This window comes from Lacerta agilis, chromosome 6 (assembly GCF_009819535.1).
Source record: "Lacerta agilis isolate rLacAgi1 chromosome 6, rLacAgi1.pri, whole genome shotgun sequence".
In the NCBI taxonomy this organism is placed as follows: Eukaryota; Metazoa; Chordata; class Lepidosauria; order Squamata; family Lacertidae; genus Lacerta; species Lacerta agilis.
In genome coordinates this window covers 27032749-27059272 of record NC_046317.1, presented here as the reverse complement: position 1 = coordinate 27059272, position 26524 = coordinate 27032749, and the positions used below count along the sequence as shown (strand labels likewise).

The window sequence follows — 26524 nt, the reverse complement described above, 5'->3', positions numbered from 1 at the left end:
CATTAGATGTACCTAATATGGCAAACTTCTGAGATCCTGTTTTTAAAACGATGAACTCTTCTTTGTGGCAGTTGAGAATGAGGATTGTGTTGCGCTTGCTTGAAGTTATGACCACTTTGGAATGCAAGTAAATAAAATAAAAGTATATAAAAAATACTTTTTAGGAAGTGTCTTTTGAATTCCAGGAAAGTGTAGTTAGGTTAAGAGCTTGAAGCCAATAGTTGTGTTCACTGACCATTATCTTCCTGTAGGTATCTTCTGTTGCTCTTAAGTAGATATGTGTTTCTTTGGATACCTGTTTAGAAGGTTTATAGTCCACCATTTGATTAAATGAACCTCAAGGTGGCTTACAACATATTGTAATAACATGCGCAAGCACAAGCACACACACACACCAACACCAATCGAACAACCCTGGGACTGCAGAGCTGAAAGCCTTTGACCAGGACAACAAGGTTTCACTTCCTGCCTCCCAGGAAGAATGCCATGGCAAGGGGGAAACCATCCTATCCAGTGCTTTTTTCCTAGAAAAATAGGTGCCGGTACTCATCATGAAATTGTTACTGTATGTGCCACACTTTTTAACAACAACAAAAGAGGTCCCAGTACTGCGTACCCTTGAGTACCTCGGGTGGGGGGGGGGGGAGCACTGGCCCTATCCCCATCCACCAGCTGGAGAAGGAGCAGTTGCACACAAGTTTGCTCCCCACTCAGTGATGTGGGGCAAAATGTTTTCCAGTGCTTAATTATTATTTTTGCAGAAATAATCTGAAGAAGTGTGCATGCACACAAAAGCTCATACCAAGAACAAACTCAGTTGGTCTCTAAGGTGCTACTGGAAAGAATTTTCTATTTTGTTTTGCAGAAAATGTTATGTTTCAGAAGTAAGAATGAATGGGTGCCAATTGCAAATACAGTATCAGGCAAACTTGTTAGTTCCGAGATTTTTAAGATACCTTAAGTGTGCTAAATCAGATAGTTCTCTGGAGCATCACAGATCCCTCTCTCCCTGTCACACTGGCCAGCAAGACTCTGGACTGCAAGGGAGCACAAACTGCCCCCATCCGTTGACCAGGAGACTTAGGGCTGCTGGGTGTATGGTTTTTAGGTGACCTTAGGCATGTCAGCATCTGTCAATCCTAACTTAACAGCAGGGTTGTTGTGAAGATGAAATGGAGGTGTTTGTGTGGAGAACCACGTGTGCCACCTTGGAACTTCTCGGAGGAAAGCTCTTGCCAGTTCCCTTGAGGATATAAAACCTATTAGTATATAAAGCCCTTAAGAAGTCGGAACCAGTTTACCTAGATGATCATAGAATCATAGAATTGGAAGTGGACCATAAGAGTAATCTAGTCCAGCCCTCTACAGTGCAGGGATCTTTTGCCTAATACCTCGCCCCACACGTGTCCACTTGATTGTGTCACTTGATGGAATTGGCGCTGCTTACAGGTGCTGCATAATACCCATTCCACATTTGTGAGAACTTGGATCATTTTAGTTTGGTAGCACTTACACTTTGGAACTCCCTGCCTATTGAGATCGAGCAGGTGGGTTCACCGTATTCTTTTTGGCGCCTCCTTAAATGCCCATATTTAGACAAGCCTGCCCAGATGCTGAGGAAGCCGAGGTAATTTTAATCTGTTTTAATATTTTCACTTTTGTGTGTTTTAAAGTACTGTTGTAATTTTGATTTTCTTGTTTTATCGTTTCGTAAACTGTCTTGAAGTTGTGTGTTTTCCCCCTCAGTCAGGTGGAGTATACATTTTATGAAATAAAAATAAATAAATCTGTGTTTCAAGATGCTGGCAAAATGAATTTCTCAGACAGAAGTAGACTTGGGGTCTTCTCCCATTTCACCAGTATATGCATACCCATAGAAGCATGTGCTTATTGTCTCTCATTTTCTAAATGCACAGTCCTTTCCATTCCCCAGCCTTTTGAACCGTCTTTTCCGTATTACTCTGTTTAAAAAAAACCCAGTGCTACTTGTCTAAATTCAACATAGTACAGCTAAAATTGACCCTGGGATTGCTCTCAAGAACAAATCACAACTGATGTTGCATGGGAGCAAAGGGGGGAATGTGGTGTGTGTTTATATGTGCTTGTGTGTGTCAGGAGGTGAGCAGTTTGGGCAAATGCAGAGTTACTTACCTGCTTATTTATAAAGCTGAAATTGAGGGATTTCTCAGGATGGCTCCTGCTAATCATCAAAACAAATAACAAGAAGCAGACACTGAAAAATACATTGATAACCAGCAGGAAAGCAGTTTAAAAAAGAAAAGACCCCAGAAATCTCCAAGCAGCATCAGATTTACTAAGGCAAAAAGGCTTGGGCAAATTAAAAACCAGTTTTAACCCTGCACCTTAAACCAGTGTTAAATTTGGTGCCAGGTGGGGAGCTCTGGGACCCAAACATTCCAGAGTTTGGGTGTTACCATGGCAAAGATCCATACCTGTCAATTTTTTTCCTTTTTTTCAAGGGAAATTCCCTTATTCCAAATAGGATTCCTCGCAAGAAAAGGGAAAAGTTGACAGCTATGCAAAGATCTGGTTACCTCTAATGGTGAGATTGCCTGTAAGAAGGACCTTGATCTTAACAAATCGACAGTCCCCTGTAGGAGCAGACAGCACTTTCAAAGCTTTGGAATCGCCACCGAGAAACCTCTGCTTTCCAATTCACACACCCGCCATAACAGGCTGCACTTCAATAAAGTCACAAGTGGCATTTAAACAGGTGTCGGTCATGCTAAGCCATGTTTCGAACAAGCTAAAAATGTTGCCTTTCCCTAGGCTACAGCTATATAAATCTGCAAAACTATACAGAAGGGCTGGCCAGGATTCTTGCTAATTTGGGGCCCTATGTCTAGTAATGTGTTTGAGCATACAGAGAGCTGGGTAGAATCTCATATAGAGTCTCTTGCATCCTGTAAATACAAACATATCCTGACCAGCTGTGGTGAGTTGGATGGGTGGCAAATAACATCTCATAAATACCCAAAGCACTGTCTGACCTGGTTGTTTAGGCATGCTTATGTTACAGAGTGTGACCTGGGTCGGTCAGTAGTGACCTGCTTCCCCGGCCGGACACCTCACTACTTCTTAGCTCGGGGCTCATTCTTAACATGTAATTTTGGTGTAATGATTGAATAAGAGAAAAGAAACATTTGATGTTAAACCATATGAGGAATGTGTATACAGTCATGGCTAATGGCCCACAGGGATGCCTGGACATGACTGGATTTCAAATCTTTTGGCAGGGAGGCAAATCTGTACTGAGGGACAATTACCCCATACCTTTATTTATTTATTTATTTATTTATTTATTTATAAAATTTTATTTTCTAATATAACAATACAAAAACACAAAAACATAACAACACACTACAAACAACAATAAAAAAGAAAAACAACCACAATACAAAACACTATCATAAATTCACTTACAACTTCTATCACATTGTCTTAGTGACTTCCTCACACCCTCTCCTACTACATATACTGCATCTCATCTGTAGTAATTCCCTATCCTCATATTATAAAAAAAATATACTAATAAACTTATTCTAGTATTTCGAATACAATTCCTAACTGTAGCCTCTTACTTCTATCTGCTCTTTTCTTAAATCTTTAATTTTGCATGAGTTCTTAAATATTCCTTAAATTTCTTCCAATCTTTCTCCACCGCATCATCCCTCTGGTCTCGGATTCTGCCGGTCAGTTCTGCGAGTTCCATGTAATCGATCATTTTCATCTGCCATTCTTCAACTGTCGGTATCCTGTCTTCCAGTTCTTTGCTATTAATATACCCCATACCTCTATTTAAACTAACAATTCATAATTGCCTTTTTTATTATTTTGCATCTGGCCATGGCTGGATGGATGGGAGTACTAATGGAATTCTGCACTGCCTTCATGAGGGAAAAGAAATCATTTGGTTTTATTTCATGCCCACAACAGCAAACGTTTGGTTATATCCTTAAATGAGAGATCTATCCAAATAAGCTGGTTTGGGATTAGACGTCTCTCCTGAGTTTGCATAAATATATGCAAATCTTAAATACCTGGGGCTTCATGCCTACTTTGAAAATACAGATGTAGAGAACCATGAAAAATGGTATCTTGAGTTTTCTCACTTCCGTGAAAACCTTTTAAATTTCTGGGTCAGGCTCCAGTTCTGTTCACAAGAGGAGGAGGAGTATTAATTAATTAAAAGGTTTTGTTTTGGTCACAGCAAATATTTTTAAATGTTGTTTTCAAGATAAATCCATCCCCACCTATCTCTCCAAAGAGACTTAAAGGCAATCAAGAAACAGAACAAAAGGAAACATATAATCCTTAGGAAAACCCAACACACACTCACATTAATAAGTTAACAATATCCCTAACTAATAGTTCTGTCTTTGTCTACCTATAAAATCAAACAAACTCGCAGGTTTGAATTTCTCTTTCTGCTTTTTCAGTCAGGTTAACAATGGATAGCATTACTTCACCTCCCCACTTGCCAGGAAAAAGTTTCCTTTTGCCTGTTTTTTTACATCACAGGAGTGGAGTGGCTATTTCTTCTTCCCTCAGCTGCGTTCTCTTGCCTTTTTACTGACCTTCCAGCTAGAAAGGCTAGAAAACCAACTGCAAAACATGCAAATCAGCCTTGCTTTGCTGCAGCTCTGAGCAAGCTAGAAGGACCCCCTAACCCCTGACTTTTCCAGGCTTGCTAAAATGGCGGGAAAAGTGTCTTGTTTCTGCAGAGCCACCAAGAAGCAGTCCATGTACAGGCTTCTCCCTCACCTTATAACTAATTGCCCCGATACCATCATGAGGACAAATCATCATGAAAGCTCAATAAAAAAAGATGTTTGAAGGAGCCCTGAGTGAATAAAGGATAGCAATTTCTGGCAAGGCAGCCAGTGTTGAAGGAATGGATTCCCTGATGTAATTGCCCCAGCTTCACTTCCCCCTCAGATTAGCCACCTCACTACTGCTGCCTTGAGGCAAAGAAGAAGTCAGTTGTGAATCTCCATTTTTGTCTCTGTTTCGACTTAATGTGCTTCCCTACCAGCCGTCTCCTCCTCTGGCATGGCCACAAAGAGAAACTGGAAGTGATTGCTTACATTTTTCATTAACCACAGCTTACTGTTCTGTCTGAACCCAAGAAACTGTGGATAACCTTAAGTATTGTTAATGTAAACATACCGAATTCAAACCACATTAAAAAAAAAGTAAAAGGAAGTTATACCAGAGTCCATAAATGAATTCAGTTCTCAAGTCCACCCCCTGCTTTTTAAAAATTTAGCAAGGATGGCGTTCAATGACATGAAAGGTCTTCTAGCTTGCAATCATTGCTACCAAAATCATTTCAGCAGGAATGGGCAGAGAGAACATATTTTAAAAGTCAGCCATGGCCCTGAAGACAGTTGCTGCAGCTTGTGTGTGTATTCCTTTTCCACAAATGTTGACATGGATAGAAATATACACATGGATAAATTAAAATTACCTCACTAACTGGAGCCCAAGAGAAATAACTTAATTGATATTCTAGTCATTGCTGATTTTTAAAAATTGCTCTAGAACTCCAGGAGATCCCATAGAGTGTTTATAGAAAAGGCATTGGTCCCAATTCAGTTGTACATAATATTCATCTCACCTCCACACTGTGTGGAGGTGAGATGAATATTCCCATGCAAACCCAGCCAATTTCGTGGGGCCCAGATGAGTATCGCCATACGTCCAGGGCTGGCCCACTGGGAGCAGCGCGCTGCCGGTGGGCCAGCCCCGGGTGGGTTTGCTGGGGGCTCTCCTGCTGGCAGCATGCCGCTATGGAGTGATACCACGCCCCCCCTGGTGCTTCCGGGTTTGCTGCCCTGGGTAGCCAGGCGGCTTCCTCCGCCCCTGTAAAGAACTCTATGATGTTTGGGAGTCAGGTTATTTGTGCTTCACCTGTGGAATGAGAAAAATACAGAGGATACTGATGTTACACTTTTTTTTTAATTTGAGGGTGGTAAGTAACCTGACTGGTGTTGGGGAGAAGAAATAATGCAGCTGAGTATCATTTTTACTATAGCAATTTGGTAGATGGTATCCCACATTTCATTCCTCTCTGCACAACAATGATATTGTTTGTATTTCCACATTATTTATTGCTGCATTTATATCCCACCTTCCCCCACCCCCCCCACCCCCAGGAGCTCAAGGTGGTGTACGTGATTCTTCCCCTCCTCATTTAATCCCAACGACCCTATGAGGTACATTAAGCTGAGAGGCATCAACTGGCCCAAGATCACCCAATGAGCCAAATGGGAGTTTGAACTCTGGTCTCCCAGGTCCTATTCCGATGCTCTAACCACTATACCATACTGGGTCATTGTAGATGGGGAACTGAGTCTGAGGGGAAACGTCTTACCAAAGGCCCTTCTGAGCAAGGGGACCTACACTGAAAAGTCTTAGTGCACAGTCCATGGCCAGAGGAACACACTTCATGCCGATTGACAATATGGCTATCTCATTTGGTGAAGCTTCAAACAGAATCTACCAAGTTTTCTTTTCGAGATAATATGATTTGAAGACTCGTGGGTGGGTGATGCTTCCCCCCCCACACACACACACACTTTTATCTGATTTTATCCGATCTTGATTTCAAGGGAAAACTCGAGGTTTGATCTCCTCTGTTGAGGTGCTCTTTAGCTATAGCTTCCAAGTCAGTGTAGCTTTCTTCTTTCTCATCTTTATTGATCTAGCTCCTGACATAAAAGACACTCCCGGCCTCCCCATGCTGTCCATTGACATGGAGAACAAGGAAAATGGATCTCTCAACACGGAAAAGTAAGTGGTTCCCTTGGGACAGTTGTTTTGAGAACAGTCAGTGCCATTTTTATTTTCCGAGAAAAAGAGGTGCCGGAATTCACCACGAACACCTCCCTCGTTCTCTTAGAGTGGCAATGGTGCCCAACTGAGAGGCGCCAGAACCCACCTGAAAGGTACCCTGGTTAGAGAAAACATCCACTAATATAGCATCCCTGTTTTGTCGGGATTGAGGTCAGTGTATTGGCCCCTTCATCTAGTCCGTCACTAATCTCCTGGCATTGATTCAGTATTTCTACCCACCACCAACTGAACTGGATGAAAATAAGAAGTATAGCTTGATGTAATCTGTGCAACTGACGGCACCTCACACCAGATTACCTGGATGACCTCATTAAGTGGCTTCATGTAGATGTTTAGATAGCATGGGGTAGGAAATATGACCCTGCAGAAATGCATAGCCCCACAGTTGTGGGACTGCAGGAATCAACTCTCCTGGCAGGAGCAGAGCAACCTCAATCAGGTGTCTGAAACCTGCCCAAGCTGTCCCAAAAAGGACACCATGTTTGTGGTTATTGAAAGTCACAAAGGAGAATTAATAGGGTCACACACACACACACAAATACACACACACACACAAACGGTTTCTCAGTACATGAACCTAGTCCAAAATTGCGCCTAGCAACCCAGTTAGCATTAAAATGCCAGTATTTGTCCTCTGTGGTTTGTGTGTTGTGTCGTTTATCCATATCTTACTAGCAAAGCACATACCATAGTGATTGTCTGTTCTTTCCTTTGATGTCTTAAATGCTTCAATGAAATAGTATTGGGGTTTTTTAAGAAAGGCATCCTGTGGTGCAGATCAACAGTAACTCATAGTGTTAACTGCGGAAGACACGGAATATATCAAGGGGATGGTGGAAATTCATTTATTCCTCTTCTCTTCGCCATCCACCTTGGTTTGAGAAGCCATTGGAGGATGAAATTTCGAATAAGAAATTGGCTCCTTTGCGTGCATTTGGAACTGCCTGCCAGTAGGTGGCACTGTAGCAACAGTCTCACGGTGGAAGTCCCATCTGCAGCTGCATGAGCGGATTCCTGAAAGGGACATCAGATTGCATCTTGTAATCCTTGCTGGTAGTTTATCAGGATGCCACTTCTGTTGCTAAATGAGAAGTTTCTTTTGCATCGTGGACCTACAACCAATAGGTCCATACTGGACAGAGACAAAATATTTTTGTCCTATAGTAAACTTGAGAGTTCGTCCACAAGGATACAGTAGATGTTTTTCCTTTGCTGACTCCCACAGCCTTCTGATATTAAGACCACTGAGCTGTAGTTCAGTGGTGGAGTCCATACCTTGAATTAATCCAATCAGTTGCACTTGCTGCTAAAGGGTTGATATATAATATTTCGTAAGTGTTGTAATGTTCTTTGAAAGTAGCAACTGAAGCTTTTCGCAGTCTCTGGCATAGCCAGGAGGAGTAGTTTGCAAGCTACTTACTGGGGAGCCATGCTGCACACACACTCCCAACAGAATTACACTGGCTACTAATTAGCTGTCAAACCAGTTTTTTTTGGATCTGACCTATAAAACCCTGAAGAGCTTAGGAGCAGGTTACTTGAAAGAGCACCACTCCTTTACTGCTCTGCTCACCCATTGCAATTAGCTGAGGAGGCTGTCCTAGTGATGCTGCATTTTGGGGCAACCAGAAAAAAGAGCCTTCTCTGTGGTGGCACCCTCTCCGTCAAAACATGTCCACCTTGAGCTCAGATAGGTGCCAACATTATTAGTATTTCAGCACCTGTTGAAGGCATACTTACATGCCAAGACTTTGGCCAGTGCTTAGTTCCAGAATTAGACCTCAGTGTTTTGCATTGTCTTGATCGTTGCTGCCTTATGTCCTCTATTGTTGCAGAGGCTGTTGACATTTTAACGTTTTTTTCCTTTTGTATTTTGCACTGCCTTTTGCTGCCATATGAAAGGTGGTGTGAAAATGCTTAATTCAATTAAACACTGTTTGAAGTTGCATCCAAACTGAATCTTAACTATGGTTTGTTGAAAGAAGCTGGGTCCCTAAACCGCAGCTTGCGAAGTTGCTTTGTATCAAACCAACTATAGTTATGATTAACAGTTTGTGAGGTCCAGGTGCCTGGATAAGCTGTGGTTAATCAAAAACAGAAGGCAAACTTCCAAACTCTTTACAGCCACATTGGAGAAACAAGGGGGTGCATACACACTTTGGGGGAGCTGGTCTTATTCCTGTCTGAACACACCTCGCATTTGCACATCAACATGATTGCTATTTGCCGAACTAATTATTTTAGATATTAGTTTATAATACGATAGCATAGGTGGAAATTACATGTTGCATACTTTATGCATCCATCAACATTGGGGAAGGGGAACCTGTGGCCATCCACATGTTCTTGGACTACAACTCCCATAAACCTTGACCAGTGGCCATGCTCAGTGGGGCTGAAGGGAATTGTAGTTCAACAGCTCAGCTGGTTAGAGCATAGTGCTGAGATAATGCCAAGGTTGCAGGTTCGATCCCCATATGGGACAGCTGCATATTCCTGCATTGCAGGGGGTTGGACAAGATGATCCTCAGGGTCCCTTCCAACTCTACAATCCTATGATGCTAACATTGGGACCCACCCCTTAAGGTTAATAAATGCATAACATAATGTATGGGCATAACCTTTGTTGGCTATGATCCTGATGCTTAGGATGCCAGTTTAGATGCACATATTTTTCTGTCTTAGCTCTCTAGGCATTGTGTTGATGAAGCTTTGTTGTAATACCTAAGTAGATAAGTTATCTACATAGATGAAAAGGGGGGGGGGGGAGAGCCACTTACTTCATGTAGTTACCACAAGATGGTGAAACAGCAGGTTCTCATTCCACCACATTGTTTCATAGGCTCCAGTCTTGGCAAACATCTTCCATTAATTTTTAACTCCTGCTTGGAGATAACCAAATGCAATTTGCTAATATGCAATAAATATCCATGTATTATACTCTTATAAACACCCTCTTATAAATCCCTTTCAATTAGTAGCCTTGTATCAGGTTCACAGCAGAGGAAATCAAAACCAGACCAGCTTAGATTAAATCCTTTGCCCTTTGGCTTTTATGATTAGGAGTTGGGTGCTAATTGAGTCATTTCTTTATTTTTATTTTTTAAAAAAATCTATGGGGAGGCATAATTACCTAGTGCAGAAACTGAGTTTTAGATATCTACATGTGATGTATGTCCTCCTCTATTAAGTATTTGCCACTTTGCGGCAGTGATTACAAGTAGGATTTTAAACTGTTTTCAGTCCATGGATTGGACTGTTGTTGTTTGAACGCTGCATTCACATGACAGCTTATTCCGTTTCCCTTTCCCCCCAACTGTTAAGCTCTGCATTATATTTGAGCTTTCACATGGCATAGAAGCCACTTCTGGAACTGTAGTGCCAAGTTCAGTGCTCATCTATGTGTTATTTGCTTCCGGGGGTGGGGGAATCCATGTGGAAACAAGTGCTAAACTTGTGCTGTATTCCACTATAATTCTGGAAGTGGCTTTTTACATCCTGTGAAAGCTCAAATATAATGTGAAAATTGAATAAACTGTAATGTGAAAGCAGCCTAAGCAAGACTATTTACTGCTGCAACATGATAGCAATAGATGAGATAGAAGGAGAAGAAATTAGCAGGGTTCCCCCCCCAAAAAAAATGATTGCCGTTCTAACCAGCATAACAGCAGCATTGCATAAAGTTAATGTACTTGAACCGCCCCCTTGCCAGGGTTTTGCTGAGGTTGCTGCTCCTGCTCCTGAAGCAACGAGCCCCACCAGTGATTGCAAACCTATTCAACAGAACAGGCATAAAGCCCTGAGGAGAAGTCAGCAGTTCAGGGTTCCCTTCTCAATCCCATGGCTGGTGCCCAGCGAGTGCCTTTTGCAAAGATTGGGCTGTGGCTTTCAACTGTGCTAGAACAGAGGGTTTCAACTTTTTTGAGTCCACGGCTCCCATGACCAACTACATTCTTTCTGTGGCGCTCAGGAGCCCAGTTATGTCACCCTTTGCCTACAGAACTGGCAGTTTCTCACCCTTTTTCGAACACCCTCCCTTGTGGAGTGTTCCCTCAGCCTCCTCTCCTCTCCCCTCTCCTTGGGAGTCCTTCGGGCAGCCGCTGCTGTCGCCCCTGGTCTCAGAGCTGCCCCAAAGAGAGGTGCCTCCTCACACTGCCCCACAGGGGCCTGGAAAGAGGATGCCCCCAGTCTGAATGGCCAAACGGAGACTGGCCAAAGGTGAATGTGAGGCCAGCAACTTACTCATCTTGGGTGGCAGCGGCTCGCTGCAGGGCCTCCATTTATAGGCTCCCCTTCAGCATCGGGCACTCGGCTCCTAAGCAGACATTGCACAACAAGCACAAGAAAGGCCAGCGTGGTGCCTGCCTGCCTGGCTTCCCACTTGTCTGTCCATTCCCAGCAGCAAGGGCTGGTAGACTGGCCTGCTGGGCTCCCTTGCCTGCCTGCCTGCCTGCTTGCTTGCTTACTTACTCCAAGGCGGCCTCAGCTCCTGGCAGCCAGCACCCCCAGCCAGCCCCAGAGGCACCATTCACTTGCAGAACTTGTAGCAGGCTTGCTGCAAGAAACAGTTGTGCAAGCCTTTGTGAGGCAGAAACGTGAGAGGGCATCAGAAGGAAGGGAGGGAAGGAAAGAGGAACAGAGGCCAGTGTTGGCCCATGGCACCCCTGACCATCATCCAAGGCACCCCAGGGTGCCACGGCACGTTGGTTGAAAACCACTGAGCTGGAACAAAGTCCCTCTCTTTGGCGTAATGGTTGTGGGCTGCTTCCGGTGTTGTTTTCCCAGGCGGTTTTGACTGGGTGGTTTTATCTCTCTCTGAGCTGATTCTCAGCTTTGTGAGCACTCTCGTAGCTACCGCAAGTACAGGATAGCATATACTGGGGGTGTGAACAACGTGTGTGTGTGTGTGTGTGTGTGTGTGTCCCCAGTTTGCTGCATGTGTGAAAAGTTTCCAGTCTCCTTCAAGCCTCACATTCTTTGGTTTGTTTTATTTGATTTAAATGCCTCTGCAAACCATTTAATGGTTTTAAAATCCCCCTAAGTGCTGCACAGCATAAGAAACAATAAATAATTCAATTAAAACAAAACAAAACAAATGCAATATAAAACCAGTAAAACGGTTGTATAAAAGCAGGATATTTTATGGAAAAGCATTTATAAACTGCCCTGCATCCACATAAGCATGAATATGTGGGCCAGTTTAGCACATCAGGAAATTGATAATAAAAAATAAAAAAATTCCTTCCAGTAGCACCTTAGAGACCAACTAAGTTTGTTCTTGGTATGAGCTTTTGTGTGCATGCACACTTCTTCAGATACACTGAAACCCATTCCCACCACCCTTCTGAGTAATACCCCTCCCCACCCTCTCACTAAATATAAAGGTCTGGTGACTTCTGTTTCAGTGTATCTGAAGAAGTGTGCATGCACATGAAAGTTCATACCAAGAACAAACTTAGTTGGTCTCTAAGGTGCTACTGGAAGGAATTTTATTTTTATTTTTATTTTTGTTTTGACTGTGGCAGACCAACATGGCTACCTACCTGTAACAGGAAATTGATATTTAGCTAACCTGTTCCATCTGCAGGGACCAGTTCGGTATTGATAGTCTACTGTATTTAATGTGCAACCAGCCTATAGGACAATGTTTTTCAACCACTGTTCCGCGGCACACTAGTGTGCCGCGAGATGTTGCCTGGTGTGCCGTGGGAAAAATTCCAGCCAGAATATCAGCTTTGTGTTCAGCCGAACAGGCCCTGGTTGCGCACTGAATAAAGTATTTTATAATTTTTCATCTTTCTGTTTACTTACTGTTTCATAATAAAGTAATTATAAAATACTTTCTTTGTGTTTATTTGATTCGTATTCAAGAGAATTACTTTATATATAGTCAATATAGGCACAGAGTTAAATTTTTTAACATTTTCTAATGGTGGTGTGCCTCGTGATTTTTTTCATGAAACAAGTGTGCCTTTGCCCAAAAAAGGTTGAAAAACACTGCTATAGGATATGGAGCGTGGAATGGTGCAGCCACCAACCCCATGGTTATGCTAGGCTGGCATCTATTTAGAATTGCAGCCGCTCCATGGGATTGTCACATTCCTGCTTTGATGGGTGTGCAGTGCGCTTTTGAGCTCTTCCCACCAGGTCCCTGCAGCAGGAAAAGAAGATACAGCTTGCCAGTTTATGAAGAGAATGGTTCTGGTTCTGTTTGTTTCCTGTTGCATGCCATTCCCAGTGCAAAATGACAAGGCTGAGGATGGGTAACTCAGCAGACCAGCCTTATTGCATTCCTGTAGCAGCTGGCTCACGTACATAAAGGAGCACATTTCAGATATAAGCATATACACAATAGCGGAGTCAACAAGTTTGTGTAGTAATCTTAGTTACGCTTTTCCAAATTGCACTAAACATGCTACACTTGTGTAGCCAGAACCTCCAGAACTCTGTCATGCCCTTCTGTTCATCTAGGTCAGCAGAGCGGGCTGGCAATATTGCCTTTCCTTAACAGTGCCTGTGACTGAGGTAATGTACACCAAATGTTTTTAATACTGAAAGTGCTGTAGAAATAAAAAAGGTAAAGGTAAAGGACCCTTGACAGTTAAGTCCAGTCACAGATGATTCTGGGGTTGCGGTGCTCATCTCGCTTTACAGGCCGAGGGAGCCGGCGTTTGTCCACAGACAGTTTTTCCAGGTCATGACTAAGCCACTTCTGGTGAAGCAGAGCAGCGCACGGAAACGGCGTTTACCTTCCCGCTGGAGCGGTACCTATTTATCTACTTGCACTTTTTTTGGTGTGCTTTTGAGGAGCTGGGACTGAGCAACGGGAGCTCACCCTGTCACAGGGATTCGAACCACCGGCCTTCTGATCGGCAAGCCCAAGAGGCTCAGTGGTTTAGACCACAGTGCCACCCGCTATAGAAATGCTAATGTACTATTACGTCATGGAGAGCCAGTGATTAGAGTCTTGCCTTAAAAGAAAACAAATGGGTTTCTAGTCCTTATGACTGTGGCAATATACTTGAAAGGGTGTGATGAATCTCAGAGGCCAAAGGACTGATGGATTAAAATTTCCAAGAAGCAGGAGCTCATTGATCCACACAGATCCTTGGTGAAGCAGATTAAATTATGCAGAATAATAAACGTTGTACAACAAAGCATGCAAATTAACACAGAGACAAATATTTGGTTGGGTGTATAATTCAGCTTTTTGAGGTGCACAATTTGGGTTAGTTTGGTATAAAACATCTGACTTAAAAAAAGAAATGAAAAATACCACTCTGTAAGTGACACAGTTTCCACGATTGCAAGATCCCTGCACAGAAAATGGCTATTTTCATCATGAGGTTATGCAGGAAAGCCGCTGGAGCTGCTTACTTGGGAAAAACGCTAACAAGCCCCATATTTTGCCCAGCTGATACTCTCCCTAGAACCTCAGGATGGCTCCAGGATGATGCAAACAAGCCCAAAGTTGATGCATGTTCAGGGATGGCTGCCCCAAGATAAGATCCCACTTACACAAGCTTGTTGTTTATTTAAACAATTATATAATTCATTATACAGCTTTAGGCACCAGGCCAAAACGTTCATTTTTAACCAGACCTTTGGTTGATTTGATTGACATCCTGTTCCCTTTTAAAATGTGGGTTTTGGGGGGGAGGGGGTTATTGGGTGGTTGTTCTTATTTTGGTTATGTATTTTGTGGTTTTATATTTTGATTTTATTCTGTAAACCGCCCTGAGATCTCCGGGTATAGGGCGGTATATAAATTCTATAAACAAGAAATAGTAATATTTTATATACCACTTCACTACAATGAGTCTAAGTGGTTTAACAAAGATACACACACACACACACACACACACACACACACACACACACACACACACTGTATCATTTAAAACTATAACATCAGGCATCAATTGAAATAGCTGCTGGAATTAAAAAAAAAGTCTTCATTAGGTGCTCGAAGTTCACCAGAGCGAAAGGGCCTGGTCTGACCTGAACTGGAATAGAGTTCCACAAATTCCACAAGCTTTTAACTGTTATTGTAAGCAGTTCTTGAAAGAGGACCAAGATGAATCTTCACATGAAATTTGACCACATGTCTCGCATACGACTGAATGTAGTTTACACGTGCTGGGTGTGGCAGCTCTGTCCTGGGCCTAATTTCATGCAGCCCAAATTTCATGTGGCTTGTAGAAATGGGTTGGCATAGCAGGCATGGCCAAATTTGGCCCTCCAGCTGTTTTGGGACTACAACTCCCATCATCCTTAGCTAACAGGACCAGTAGTCAGGGATGATGGGAGTTGTAGTCCCAAAACAGCTGGAGGGCCAAGTTTGTCTATGCCTGGTCAACAGTGTGTTTGCTTTTGTTTGTGGAGGGGCAAGCAGTTGATTTTTCGCATGGATCTCCTTTGCAAAGAGAAATACTCTCTACCCCACTTGTAAAGAAAGCCCAGCTGTCTTTGGGCCTTTGGTGGAAAATCCCCTGACTTTGGGCCTTGGAAGCATAAGAAAGAAATCAGTTTGTTGGTTCAACCCAAGAAGAGTGCAGGCTTAAAATCAGACCGGGTCTCTTGACTTATTAGCAAGGCAGTTGTGAGGGTTAGAACGCAGGTGAGCTTGCCTTTCCTTCCTTATGGTGAGTTTCCCTTCTCCCTTAGGGAGCAATAAGTTACTCAGCACCTGGTACATGTGTGCAATGCACAAATATTAACATTTGCTTGCATTTTTTAAAATTTCATAGCTTGGTAGAGAATGGAAGACCACCTGATCCTGCTGACTGGGCGGTTACAGATGTGGTGAATTATTTCAGAACAGTGGGCTTTGAAGAACAGGCTCATGCTTTTCAAGAGCAGGTAAATCTGTTTGGACAATCCACCTTGTAACTGTTTGCCTATGCGCCTGGGGACGCTCCTAAGAAGCAGTGTAGGCAATTGTCACAGAAGGATTAATTAGTTGAATTCTTTGCTTCTGTTCTAGAAGACCAACATGACATAGTTGGAGGGGAGGGGTGTGTTTATATGATTATGCCTGTAAGGCTATGCACACTGTTTCTAAGAGTAAGCCCCAGTAAACTTAGCTGGACTTAACTTCTGAGCAGGCATGTCTAGGATTGCTTATTGGCAAAACTGTCTGGCTCTTCCACATTTGTGAACTTGGACTTAACGCTTAAGGCTGCAATTCCACCCAATTTAACAGTCTCAAACTTGCCGGCAGATCAAAACACAGCTCCCAATCTGATTACTCGGTTTGCAATGCAGTTTAGGTCTGCAAAAGTATTGGGTGCATAAAAACATGTATTTTACCTTCTGGATGCTCATAAAATGCATGGGAAAGCATGGGAAAATGTGTATTTTGAGGGAAATGCATACAATATAAATGCAAATGTTTTGGGCGTTATTTTTTTAGGAAAAAAAAATCACACCAAACGGGATGGAACAGAGTGCCAACAAAAATGAAATGGATGCATTTACAGTATAATCCAAACCCAAGATCCACCCGGGATAAGTGAGTTAGGAATAGGTGGACCAGCTGAGCTGGTCTAATTCCCTCCTCCTGGTTCAGCCAGGGATATGCTAGCATAAGTCCTTCATCCTGGCTGAGGTGAGGCTATGCTGGCTCAGCACAAATCAGATAGCAAATCTTTCACTGGTGTAACTCCCCAAGGATGACTGTGTTTCAGTTTGTGTACTGTTTTCTCAAGCAAGCACAAATTATGTAGGCTTACCTTTAAAGAGAGCCAGTGTGGTGTAGTGGTTAAGAGCGGTAGACTCGTAATCTGGGGAACCGGGTTTGCGTCTCCACTCCCCCACATGCAGCTGCTGGGTAACCTTGGGCTAGTCACACTTCTCTAAAGTCTCTCAGCCCCACTCACCTCACAGAGTGTTTGTTGTGGGGAAGGAAGGGAAAGGAGAATGTTAGCCGCTTTGAGACTCCTTCGGGTAGTGAAAAGCGGGATATCAAATCCAAACTCTTCTTCTTCTTCTAAATGTGAGCTGAATCACATTATTATTATTATTACTATTTATTATTTTTATTTATTTTGTGCAGTCCTTGCATTTGCCAAATCCAACCCACGCGTGACTTCTGGTTTGTGGAAGAAACCGAGCAAGCTTCATTTGCTGCACTGCCGCTCTGTTAGCAGTTCAACCTCCCCACATCCTTTTCGTCTTCACTCTCAGTTGTAGTATGGATTTGGAGTCGTGCATGTGTTTGTTTCTGTGTGGAAGAAAACAATGGGCGGCTGGATTTCTCCAGCACCCAGGTGTGATATTTGGAAAGGAATGAAGATCTTCTCGTAGACAGGAGACTAGCCTTTCCCATCAAAGTGACCCCCAGCCAAACTGGCGGGGCTGATGTGAGTTGTGGTTGTTCAAAAACAACTGGAGGACTCCTGGTATGGGGAAGCTGCATCAGAACAACCACTCTCCTCCCTCCTGTGCGCTGGCCCAAAAGGAGATTGCTTCAAGATGTAGCTGGGGACATCAGAAAGCCTGGCTGCCCCTATCCCCTCAGTCTCTAAAAAAAGAGAGGGGGTGGGGTGTTGATTTGAAATCACATATTCCGACCCCTGATTCTGGATGGATGAGGATGTGGTTACCTGAAATGTGTTCTTCCCGGGCTCAGCAGTGCACTTGGAATCTCCCGGGGCCGAGCTGCAGTTCTGGTACCTGCATGTACCTGTGACCTAAACCCTGCTGCCAGCATGATGGCTGGTGTCGATCCACAGACCTGCTTTAGGACTGACTCTGTGATGCAGCTAACATTAAGTAATAACTTGGGGCGGGCGCTGCCGATAGGTTTTGCGTAACCGCAGTACTACAGTAGTAAGTTGGTTAATTTGCCATGTTTGCATTAGCTGCCGTGGCCGGGTTTATTTACTCATCCGGACCTCTTAAGTAAGGCGTCCTCCAGGTTCTCCTGCCAAGGAAGCTTGGCTGGGATAGGAAGGCACAGCAGGATCAGCAATTAGACTGGCATCAACTGCTAGCCTTGAAATCGGACCGCAGAGACCCTGGAGGGAGCTGCTGCTTGATTGGTGGTGTGTGCAGTTCCTTGAGAGAGCACTGCCTTGGCATGGGAGGATGTTCCGGCAGCAGCGATGATGAAGGTGACCTGAGGATGCCATAGTGACGAGGCCAGAGAGAGCCCTTGGGCAAGATGCCCTGCGTTGGGGCCCATCCCTGTTTAGATCCGTGTCCTCTGCCATGAAACCCATTAACTTCCTCTGGGCCAAATGTGCACAGCTACCTAGAGGGAGAGGGGGCAAGCAACGGGAAAGGCATTGCTTTGCCTCCTTGCTGCTTGCATGTTCCGAGAGGACAGGGGGAACGGGCAACTGGAGCACAGCAAGGAGCAGGAGCCCAAGAGGCTCTGGGGGTCAAGAGGGGGGGCCCTAGCAGAATTGTGAGCTTTGGCAAGGTGCCCAGAGATGCCTCCCTCTGGTTGCAGAGGTGGGGAAAATATGGCACCTTCAGGAATTGTTGGTCTAAGGCAGCTTTTAGCAATCCAGAACTCCCAGTTGAGGTTGCCAGCCTGTAACAGTAGCCTTACAAAGACAAAACATAACCCACACCGTTCCAGCCACACACCCTTTGCTGACTCTCTCAGGGCATACTCGTACTCCTGGCTTTTCCTTCAGGGGCCCTTCATTCATTACCACAACGGTGTAGGAGTCGCTTTTCTACAGCTTCATCTTACTTTGCTGCAGTAATATTTTTACAAGACTGGCACAAACATGGCTGGGTTGATTGTGTTGGCTCATTCTGCCCGGTTGCTCCCCTCCCTTTCCGGCTGGGCACTAATTAGATGGGAAGGTCTGTTCTTTTATTACATTTATTTGCTGACCTTTTGTTTACCAATTGCTTTGCCTTATTGCCATCACTGCAACCTAGCAACCCTGGTGTGTCAGTCAATGAATTTTCTGGATTCTCGTGACCTCACTGGCAAGGAGGTCAAACATAGGGAAATCAGCTACAAGACTATACACGAGGTTGAGGCAAGACGTCATTTCCCATGATCCTTAGCTTTAGCCAAACTTACCCTTGCTTCACTCCTGAAAATGAAATGGAGGTGAAAACCACGTAACCAGGGGTTTGAACCTGGGTCTCCCTACTCTTAGTCCTGCAAAACAACAAAACTTAGTCCTACAAAGCTTTGCAGCTGTTTAATTAGCCAGTCACTTTAATGGTTACTTGCATTTTCAGTTGTCTCTAACCCCCCACTCCAGTGCCCTGATATTTTTATGATATGGCTGTACAGAAATATTCTTAATAAGTAAATAAAACTGAAACAACACAGCACAGTTTAATAGTGAATTAATTTCAAAACTGCAAAATATCAACAAGGTTGGGGTTTTCTTTTCTTTTTTGAAAGGCTAGAGGGGAAATATACAACACCAAGAGCAAAAGCAACAAACCCGGCAATCAAGGAACACTTGGTGATAAATAATGGCCTTTAACATCTGTCTGAAGGAGTAAACAGAAATCAGATACTCCCACAATGCTTGTGGGGTGTGAAGTCTTATCCCTGTATATGGCTGGTTTGCGAGCAGTGTATAGTCACCACAGCCTTAGTAAAACCATGGGTGGAAGATTGCACCTTCCTCTAGTACTGTGTTCCCCAACCTTGGGCCTCTAGCTGTTTTTGGCCTACAACTCCCATCATCCCTGACCACTGGCCTTGCTAGCTAGGGATGATGGGAGCTGTAGTCCAAAAACAGCTGGAGGCCCAAGGTTGGGGAACACTGCTCTAGTAGTTGGTGAACAGATTTGGTGGGAGTGGAACCCATGTTGCTAAAGGGAGGTCCTGTAGGGAGGAGAATAAAGAGGAACGCCGTTCAGGATGCATGTTTATTGTGGATGAGTGTAAGCACTTCTAACCCTGAGTTGTCTGCTAAATCTCAAGATGCTGTTGGGATTCTGAATATTCAGGCAAGAAAAGTTCCCTGTTAATAACCAAAGTGAAAATCAGCAAACCAGAAGATGTCAAAACTTTACTAAACAGGAGCAGAAGCCAGCCAGAAACAAATGCAGGAGCCATTCATACTTGAAACGTTCCTTCCAGATACCATCTGCTCTGCATGCTTCTAAAAACACCCCGACAACCTCAAAGGAAATTATACAATTTTAATTTTAATTATCTGAAGAGAGTTCTTTCATTAAAATTATCCCAACAAGTTGCTAGCATGCTGTGTCTACAGCTTTGCTATTATGTCTGCCTATCAAAAACATATATCTTGGCAATGCAGCTGGGCTACGTGGGTATATGAATAAATGCAGATCTTTTCATATATTGTACTTTACATGTGTATATAGCAGAAAGTATAATCCCCTTGGCCAGTTTCCAAAATCAAAGTGCCTTACAGCTGTGCTCATCCTTATACAGCTGTGCTCATCGAATTCTGAACGGCGAGCATCCCACCCTCATAGCCAATGAAATTGCAGTATGCAAACGGCGAGCATCCCACCCTCATAGCCAATGAAATTGCAGTATGCAAATGAAAATGGCTGAAACCTAGCAGTTGGCTGATGTCATAGCGACGTCATAATTTCTCCCTGACAGTGGACTGTTTGAACCATTTTGAAATCAGTCGTTGGATGTTGAAACAGCTTCCCCCCCACCCCCAACCTGTTTGTCAGTGCCCCGGATATCGCTGTTAAAACCCTAAGTAACGGTAGTGCACACAAAGACATGTAGCGCTTCATGTTATTTCAGGTCTGCCTTCTTTTGGAAAATGTACTAATAACCTTTCAACTGTGAGACTGACAAGGTGCCAGGACGTAATCAGGATATTGTTCAGATATTTGCCAGGAACAGACGAAGCAGATATTTATGCTTAAGACCGTTGGAAGAAGATGGTGAATTATTACGAGGTTCTGGGAGTGCAAAAAACCGCGTCTGCGGATAACATTAAGAAAGCCTACCGGCAGTTGGCCTTAAAAGTGCACCCAGATAAAAACCCAGGAAACAGGGAAGCAGCAGAAAAGAAATTCATAGAACTCTCTAAAGCGTACGAGGTCCTGTCTGATACTAAAAAGAGGGATGCCTATGACCGATCCCGCAAAGGAAGTGGACGTGAGAGAGAGTGGCATGAAAGAGGCAGGGGTACATGCAGACATGGTGGGTCTGGAGACAAGGAGAGAGACAAAGGGCACCTCGACACCGAACCGAGTTTCCACAGATCCCCCCTGGATGTGCGCAAGGGGGTGGACACCTTTTCGCTGAATATCTTTGACGACCTGCTTGACGACATTTCTGGCAACCAGCGAGGCCTCCATGGAAGAAGAAGAACCAGAAGCGACAGCAGCTTTTCCGTCTCTATCAGTGGGGTGTCACCCATTGCAGGAACCGGCTTCACTTCCTTTGGCTCCGAGATCACCGGCGGCTGTTCCTGCACTGCTCTCCACAGCGGCAGGAAAGGAAGGTTCAAGTCCATCATTACCACCAGCAAGGTAGTGGACGGCAAAAAGGTTGTAACCAAGAGAATTGTAGTGGACGGCAAGGAACGCGTTGAAGTTGAAGAACAGCCCATCTGTCACTGAAGGGCTCCCGGCTGTAAATTGGTAAGGGGCAGCTGCTACGCTAGGGTACTGAGTCTATTAGGAACTTGTGCAGTGTTTCACATTGTGTGATGGGCTGGTGGAAATGTTTTGTGGTGCTTGGAGGTTCGGGCAAGCCTTTGGACGGGCAATAGCTTATTAGAAAAGCTTCCTCCAGTCTCATCATGAGCTTTATTTAGGCATGCATGAGGAGACTTCAGCCCACAAGTCACACTTGTCCTGCAAAACTGTTTTTCTCTAGCCATGCCCATTGGCCCCACTCATGACATCAGAAGTACCAAAAATAAAATAAAATTCAGGGTTGGGGGATCCCTACTACGCAATGAGAACTGAGCGTTCTCAGTGGTGATAGAATGCAGACTGACTGTTGGCCAGGGAACTGAAAACTGGGGAGGGAGGAGGAAGTGGAACGGAGTTGGCTGGAATCCTGAATGGCACTACCTGTGCTGCAACATTTTGTTGTAGATCCCACTTGTATATTCTTTAAATGCGGTCTGGACACTCAGCCTCACAAGAATGCATGTGTACAGCCCCTTTTTGTTTGGATGCAATCTGAGGCCTGAGAATCTCACCCAATGAAAGCTCAGGTCTCCAGGTGGAGATGTGAAGGTGTCTATAGAGTGCAGTGGTGCCCACCTGAGAGGTGCTGGAACTGCGCTCCGGCACGTTCTGGCTGGAAAAAAAAAAGCACCAAGGATTAATACCGATGTCTCCTGGTGAATACGCCACCCGGTTCCCTAAGTCTGCATCCTTTTGTTTTTGTGAGATCAAACACAGGCACCTGCATGTGATCGGGTGTATGATGTTGACTCAGCATCATAAAGTGGCACATCTCTCTGTTGTGTCGCTTCAGCCCAAACCAAAAGGGTATGTATGAGGATTAGCTTATGCTAAAAGTTGAAAGTTGTGTGCTGCTTCTGGACTAGCCAGCAGGGTCAGAAGGAAGAGAAACATTGCGGGTGTCTGTCCACTAAGCGACTAAGCGCTGGGAAGATGAAGTGCTGCTTCCCAGCTCAAAAGTGGTACCTCATATTATGTTATCGGCTCAGTCAGCATTTTCCCCTGAATAAGTATTTGGGCAGCAGCTTCTGTGGCAGTGAGTTGTTAAAGGACCCCATTCAGCCTGTGTTCTCTGCTGTTAGAAACAAATTGTGAATACCTATTCTTCCTAGAATGTTTTTGCATTCAACAGGCATTGATTGAATGGACCAGAAATTTTTCATTCTCATTGGGTGGCAGCGTTTGTGATCTCTACAGCTGAAAGCCATGCATATTTATAATTGAAGAGGGTTCTGCATATGCAATTTTTGTGGGTTATTGTAATTACAAATGTGGACATGCTTGTGGCTTTACTAATACTGGTTACATCTTCATGTATTCTGTTTGTAATGGCCTGAGAGCTTGAACAATAAATCTTATTCAATCGCAAGAATCTGACCACAGCAGAACAGGCAGGGGCGGGATCCTAATTGGCATGTTAGACTCATAAAATACTGAACTCATAGATGCAAGTTTAGCTTGTCAACATCGTTTTTGCCATGTGTGATTTATGCAAAGCATAGTCTATTAAAGTTAATTGAAAATATAGTCAGGTATGTGTCATTAGTTACATTTTGAATGCTAAACTCTTATCAAGATTAAGTTTTATTTTAATATTAGCTGATGCCACACTTTCAGTTGCAGGGGTTGGTGACTGGGAACAAATAACAGCACGGCCTTTTAATTAGCAGGCCAATATAATATGTAAATCACAAGTATAAGGAATCTCAGATTGGTACAAATTGGCCAGTCAGTATACTGCCACTCCACACAGAACCCTGTGTTGTGCCTTTCTCAAGCAAGCTGTACACACAGCTTTTTGGTGTGACAGCTTTTTGGTCTGGCAGTACTCACTGGTATCCAGTACCCTCACTGGTTTTCGACTGCCCATGGCAGCCATTTTGTGCTTGCACAGAGTCCACACTTTGACCAAGATATGAGTATTGCAACCTCATTTAGTAAGTGTTGTAAGTAAAGACACCATAGCAGTTTGATGTTTGAGGCAGGAAAGAAAACTATACCCAATCCAATAACTGCCCTTAGCGGTCACATGCTTTCTGACAGCTGCTGTACCATAAGAGTAAATTTGGGTCAATCCAGGTTTCCTATATGTGGCATCACCTGCTTCCAGTTCACTAGAGCTGCTTCCCCACCAACTGGAGGTGCACAAGAGACAATATTAAAAAAAAAAAACCTACCAGAAAGGAGCGTTCAGGAAATGGGCATATAAGAATGGGGGTGGTGAGGATTTTGGGGGAGTTGTGTGGAATTTGAGGGAGAATGGTGGTTGGAGACCAGTGGAAGGTTTTGTGTTTTCTTGGAGTTCCCATCCACTACGGCAGACTAGCAAAAGAAAGAAGCTGGCAGGTGAAGCTACTGTTAAACATGAATTGCCCACTCACAGGGAGCTCTTCCTTTATTTAATTTCTCCCTTACTTTAAACCAGGCTTCCTCAACCTCGGCCCTCCAGATGTTTTGAGACTACAATTCCCATCATCCCTGACCACTGGTTCTGCTAGCTAGGGATCATGGGAGTTGTAGGCCAAAAACATCTGGAGGTCCGAGGTTGAGGAAGCCTGCTTTACACTTTCTGGTGCTCTCTGAGAACCACCAGACCCATGATGGTTCCTCAGTGTGACGTAAGCCCAGGAATGACCTGGAAGTATTTGGACAGGAAGTGGAACTGTTTCTCAGGGACCACACTCATTCTCACATAATTCCTCTGGCTGGCATGGTTTCCTCAAACTCGACCCTCCAGATGTTTTTGGCCTACAACTCCCATGATCCCTAGCTAGCAGGACCAGTGGTCAGGGGTGATGGGAACTGTAGTCTCAAAACATCTGTAGGGCAGAGTTTGAGGAAGCCTGACCTAGCCTGTTCAGAGGAAGAGGAAGTAGCATTTTCTGGATCTGAAGACCATGCCTGGCCCCCTTGGCCGCAGTACAGAACTGGGCACCTGGTGATGACTCTGCAAGCTGTTCCAGTTCCTGGGTGCATTCCTTTCTTGAGGTTTTTGACACCCTCTTGCTTTCATAAATTGTCTGACATATTTATTGATTTCCACCCTTAGGAAATTGATGGGAAATCTTTACTGTTGATGACAAGGAATGATGTGCTTACTGGACTTTCATTAAAACTGGGACCTGCACTGAAGATCTATGAATATCACGTAAAGCCTCTACAGACACAGCATCTCAAGAACACTTCCCTATAGTGGACTGTCAGATGGGGACCATGTTGTGTCTCTGGTATTCAGAATAAATAAGCAACTTTGGTTTCTTGTTGATGGAACTTTGTAAAAAAAAAAAAAAGACTGTATGTGTACATAAAGAGTTTAAACCAAAATGGCACTGATATAAATATATATATATAAATATATATTTATAGATATATCCTATTGGATAGCTTTAGCAATATGCTGTATGGTGATTATTGAACTGATGGGAGGGATGAGTTTCTCACTGTTCCATCAAGTATACGACCAGCTCAATAGTTTTTCTTCAGTGAGATAAAAAGGTAAGTAAAAACGGAAAAGGTACTTCTTAATGTGAAAGCTAGACAAAAAACACTGATTCTTAGAATTACTGTTTGAAAGGTAAGGATGCTATTCACCATAAATATCTCTTGCACGTGACTCGTTGGGCATAGCTTAGAGGGATGGAGCAACCCTAGGTGAACCTCGAGCTTGTACGCTTCCTTCTTCTCTAGTGCATCCACAAGAAGAAGCTGGGAAGCTTCTACTTTTGCTTTAACCACAGCCTGTTCTGTTTTCCCAGCTGACAGACTTTGGTTAATGTTGACTATGGTTTGTGCCAGCTTGATCCAACCATAGTTAAGATTAACCACAATTTCTCAGTTAGGAGCATGCAATAGGCTGCTGTGGAAACAAAATGGAAGGAAAAGCTTTCCAACTCTTTGTGGGTGCAGCAGAACAGGAGAGGGTTGGAGAAAGTTTGATGCTTGTGCTCGTGTTAAGTTCTAGTTTGCTGTGGCATCGAAATACAGCCACTGAACCTCAGTAGTGCCGTTGCACAATTCCCTCTTGCTTCAGTGGTGCTTGCACAAAATTATTTCACAATGGGTTGTACTCGGATTTGAAAGTGAATTGGGAGGGTGTGGATCAGCGGAAGTTGACGTTTGCTTTTAGAGTCACAGCTCCTTTGTAACACTAGCAAGAGGTTCCAAATTTGCCAAAATCGCCCTTTTTTGCAGAGGGGTCCTATTTTTGACCTTATTAAGGTTTGTTCATAGCATATTGTAATGTTTAACGCTGTGCATATGATTAGCCTAGCACCTTTTGAGGGCAGAAGCAGCTGCGCAGAGGTGAAACTGGGTTGTAAAATTTCCTCTGTTGTTTCTCGTTTGTGCTAATGTTCTTTGAATTTTAAAAGATGTTTTGTGAAAAGCAGGGTGTTTTTTTTAAAAAAAAATAACAACAGTTTGTGTTGCTCTGTAAGACATATTTTGTTTTGTTCTTGTTCTAATTTATAACTTATTTGCTAACAGTTCTGCTGGGAAAGTGTTAAAAGCGACATCTCTTTCATACTTTAAAATATTGTATTCTGATGGTGCTGTAAAAAAAAAATTGGCAACATGGCTGGATTTATGAGCTGAACACCTCTATTTCCGAAAAGCAAAAGGATGTTGTCTTATTATTGTGAATTTCTGATGAAGGACAACACTGTAGTTCAATCTGTTTTGATCATTTCCTTATTTTAACTGCAGACTTGTTAAGTCAACAAAGATGTTGCTTGTGTTTTGATTCAATTTGGTTTTGAGCTCTCTTTTATTTCAAAGTGTTTAACTCTCATTGTGAACCACCACAATCCCTGGCTCCATATTGAAAGACACCTTAATACTGCAACTTTCAAAACTGCAACCAACCTCAGTTCAGCAAATGAAGATTTTCTACCTGCTGTCCTTCCATGTTGGGAGAAACTTCCACTTCTGTGAAATCCATATTGGGATTTCTTCTACTTAGCATTGGAACTCACAACAACAACAACAACAAAAAGGTGAGAGTGCTGCATCTTGATCC

General features: G+C 43.6%; 1 protein-coding gene across 6 annotated transcripts in view; it reads left to right on the top strand.

The window, feature by feature from the left end:
- Positions 1-26253, top strand: part of SAMD13 (sterile alpha motif domain containing 13) — a 28767-nt gene extending 2514 nt beyond the window's left edge. For 3 of the 6 annotated variants that reach the window (XM_033151700.1, XM_033151701.1, XM_033151699.1), the window contains exons 2-4: positions 6732-6816; positions 15630-15741; positions 24557-26253. In XM_033151700.1, the coding sequence (XP_033007591.1) occupies positions 6732-6816; positions 15630-15741; positions 24557-24700 (341 nt within the window). In that variant the 3' untranslated portion in view covers positions 24701-26253. Of the gene's footprint in view, positions 1-3106; positions 3125-6731; positions 6817-15629; positions 15742-20380; positions 21451-24556 lie in introns of those variants that run through there. The other 3 variants (XM_033151703.1, XM_033151702.1, XM_033151698.1) reach the window with 3 other exon arrangements.
- The last annotated feature ends 271 nt before the right edge of the window (positions 26254-26524 follow it).